Consider the following 3,670-nt stretch of genomic DNA (forward strand, 5'->3'; position numbering starts at 1 on the left):
AAACATGAGCGCGGCATTGATTTCACGATCTTGGTCAGAAAATGGATAAAACAAACTGGCATCCTATCGTAGTCTCATCCTGCGCCAAACAGGCAGATCGGTGGAAATCCAATTCAATTGAATTTTATTTCTGTAGCGCCAGATCACAACAGAAAGTTATCTCAAGGCACTTTACAGGAGTAGCAGGTAAGACAGAACCCATCTTGACCCACAAGAGCAAGCACTTTGGCAATGGAGGCAAGGAAAAACTTCCCTTTAACAGGCAGAAACCTTGGACAGAATTCGGCCCGAAATGAAAACATAACATCTTTGTTGGAGTCAGAGGCAGAGAGAGCAATCAGAGCATTATTGATTTGATTTTGAAGTGATGGGTCCAGAGAAAGCAAGTGGCCAGCATGGTAGTGAGAAGAGAAGACGCATGATGACGATGAGATGAAGCATGAAATGTTCGATTGATGAAAGGGACTGCGGTCCCTGTAAGGGATTTGGCACGCCAGTACGAGCGGAGAACATCGACAACATGTACAATCCTCAAATGTTATCAAGAACACAAAACCTTCCAAAGGCATAAATATTATGTCTAAGTTTATGTATGTGTACGTGTAAAAAAACACAGTTTATATTTTAATAATACTGTATATCATTTATCATATTACTGTGTCAGTCTGTGTATTTGTGTGTGTATTTATATAGCAATTAAAAACATTTGTTTCCACTTTTAGCGTTGATTTGAGTGTTTTAGACGGCTAGAACGGATTCAATTATATTCATTTATTTTATATGGAAAAAAAATGATTTGACATACGAGTGATTTGAGTTAGGGGTTCTGTCCAGGAACGAATTACACTCGTATGTACAGTAAAGGTATTACTGTAATGGTATGTTTCCATGGTGTGGGTTTTTCCTTTGTTATTGCTCTGGAATCAGCGCTTCCATGACTAAAAATCCACATCCAAGCAGAATTTAATCAAAATTCATTGACAGCTTTTTGTGTTATCTTGCAGACAGTCAAACACAAAATGAGTGATAACAGAACCTCTGCCGACCTTTCAAAGTAGACCTTAAGGGACTTGAGTAAATGTGATTAAATTACACCACTGGGTGATAGCAGCAGCCGGAGGTGAGGGGGTGTGAGTTACGGCCGTAAGTTGTAATAATATAAGAACAAAGCGGTCGTTTTACAAGAAAAGCGTCACGTTACGGTAACATCCATGCAGTTGTAATTTTTTAGGGTACATATTTCAGGGGAAGTATCCACAATCTGGACACATGTCACAAATAAATAAATGCATATCAAACCTTTGTGCACATCAGCATCACTTTATTATCGTGACTGACAAGATTGTGTAAACTGGGTGCTCCCCAAAGCTGCATGGAACCAGATAGACCTGGTTTGTTGGGGAGGGGGTTGGCTGCATATAGTAATAGTCCAATGCGGGCGACACTGTTGGCTTAATCAGCGATTAATTATGACTTTATTCTAACAAAAATCTTGACATTTTGTGATAAAATTCCCACTTTGTTCTTTTAAAACTGACATTTCCCCCTCATTAAATCTTTTCCAGATTCAGATCTTCGTGGTTGGATAGGTGCCGGTTTGCATCCTGAGTGCTGCAAGGTGCCCTTGAGCAAGGCACCGAACCCCAGAAGCTGCTCCCTGGACTCGACCGTCACTATTTGCGTGTTTAAAAAGAATTTCTTCATGTGGGATTAATAAAGGGACCTTTCTTTCTTTCTTTCTTAAAGCTGGGGTGGCCCTTGCGCCACCCCAGCTACGCCCCTGAATTCACCGGCAGTCATGCTGTATGTGGCGATGAGAAGAGGGAAAGAGAGCAGCACAAAGAGAGGAGGAAGAGAAAAGACAGGGGAGGAGGAGGAGGAGGTCTGCGTAAAAACTCCTCCTCCGTCCTCCGCTCCGCTCGCAGAGCTTATTCACGGTCTCTCGCGTTGCAGACAGACAGAGAGAAAGGAGAGAAACGAGAAGACGGAGCGCACGAAGCAGAAAGAAGAAGCAGAGCAGCGGCACGATCATGGCAATAACCGAAGCGTCTCAGCCCGGGATAGTGACCGATCACCGCGCGCCCCCACCGCCGTCGACCGCCGCACGGAACATGCATTCGCACAATAGAACCGAGTCCAGATGAAAGGGAGCCGGGGGGGCGGCGAGCAGCACCTGGGCCGTGGACAAAATGAGGGTCATCTTCATCCAAAACGCCGGTTTCGTCGCAGCTTTCTCGCCTTTCCGATGTGAGTCGGTGATGTCGGCAGCGTTCCGGACGACGGATGAGGTCAACGAGCCAGAATAATCCCAGCGAGATGATGACAGTTAATTTCAGGAGATTAGAAGAAGTCCTTTGAGTCATTTCTTCCTTGCTTTAACAGAGGAAGCGCTTGCACATATATTATATCACTTCAACCCAAAGCGAGTTCAGCTTTCGTCCTTGCTGGCGTCATCCGGAATTCCTATTTTTGCTACATAATTATTACTAGAATTATTATTTTTGTAATCCAGTGACGTAGGACTATGTATCAGCTATTTATATGCCGATAGCGTCCTTTTAGACCTTTAAGACCTGTAGTAGATTATAACTATATAGCGATAATAACATGAACAGGTGAGGCGCTTTGTCCTCTTTGATCAAATCCAATTGATCAACCAAGACAATCTGGAAATGTGCGTTTCCGCATGTAATGTGACTCGTCGGCTATGCGTTATTCCTTATAATTTATTTATTTATTATTACTATTATTAGACAATATAAGTATTATTTTAGCATATTTGTTTCAGGTATAGGTAGTTTGAAATATTTAACAGTGGGAAGGGGTCGTGTTGAGATGGAAACCGCTTATTTATCGCCCCTCCGGGGGGCATCCCGTCCCGAAGCCCGGAGAGGCCAATCCCCTGCGTGCAAGCCGGCGAGGGGTGACGTGTCCCCTCCATCACCCCCGCTGACCGGCAACCCTTCCGACGAGACCCCGGCGAGTGGCGACGGGCGGAGAAGCTCCGGCGTAAAGAAGCATCACCACAAGCACAACCTGAAGCACCGCTACGAGCTGCTGGAGACGCTCGGGAGGGGGACCTACGGCAAAGTCAAGAAAGCCATCGAGAGGCGCTCCGGCCGAGAGGTGAGCCGCCCCGCCGCTTTTTAATGCGTTCAGATGCGTAAATACGCGCAATTTGGGTTAAGTAACCGCAGACGACACTGGCTTGCTCGAAACACACGGGCTTTGTTGCTCTCAGAGGCGTGTGCGTGTGCGTGTGTGTGTGTGTGTGTGTGTGTGTGTGTGTGTATCCCTCTGGGACCCCCCCCCCCCCATCTCCGCTCCCTCTGTTCCAAACGGCCCCTGGGGCCAGGGAGCTGTGGCTGCACACGCCTCAGTCTGCGCAGGGCCTCATGGCCGGATGCTGGAGTGCCAAGCCGGCTACTGGTCGGCTGATGTGTTTTCAGTGATTCCAGTAAGCATCACTGAAAACACTTAACAGTCCCCCCCCCCTTCACAATGCCGGCTGACTTCCTTTCTGTTTATTGTTTTCATATTTGTGGGCGAGGATGTTTGCAATGGGACAGTCCGCCACTCTCTCCTTTTAGAGCTTGTTTGCCTGCCTTTGCTGTAGCAACCACCACCTGCTAGTAGTTCCTTTCAGACCAGAACCTTCTTATGTGTGACC

General features: G+C 46.5%; 1 protein-coding gene across 1 annotated transcript in view; it reads left to right on the forward strand.

Annotated features, from left to right (window-relative positions):
* The first annotated feature begins 2,835 nt into the window (after nucleotides 1-2,835).
* The window catches only part of LOC137894101 (NUAK family SNF1-like kinase 1), a 12,525-nt gene continuing 11,690 nt past the window's right edge, over nucleotides 2,836-3,670 (forward strand). The window contains exon 1 of the mRNA XM_068739573.1: nucleotides 2,836-3,126. Within this exon, the coding sequence (XP_068595674.1) occupies nucleotides 2,836-3,126 (291 nt within the window). The remainder of the gene's footprint in view (nucleotides 3,127-3,670) is intronic.

Source organism: Brachionichthys hirsutus, chromosome 5 (assembly GCF_040956055.1).
Source record: "Brachionichthys hirsutus isolate HB-005 chromosome 5, CSIRO-AGI_Bhir_v1, whole genome shotgun sequence".
In the NCBI taxonomy this organism is placed as follows: Eukaryota; Metazoa; Chordata; class Actinopteri; order Lophiiformes; family Brachionichthyidae; genus Brachionichthys; species Brachionichthys hirsutus.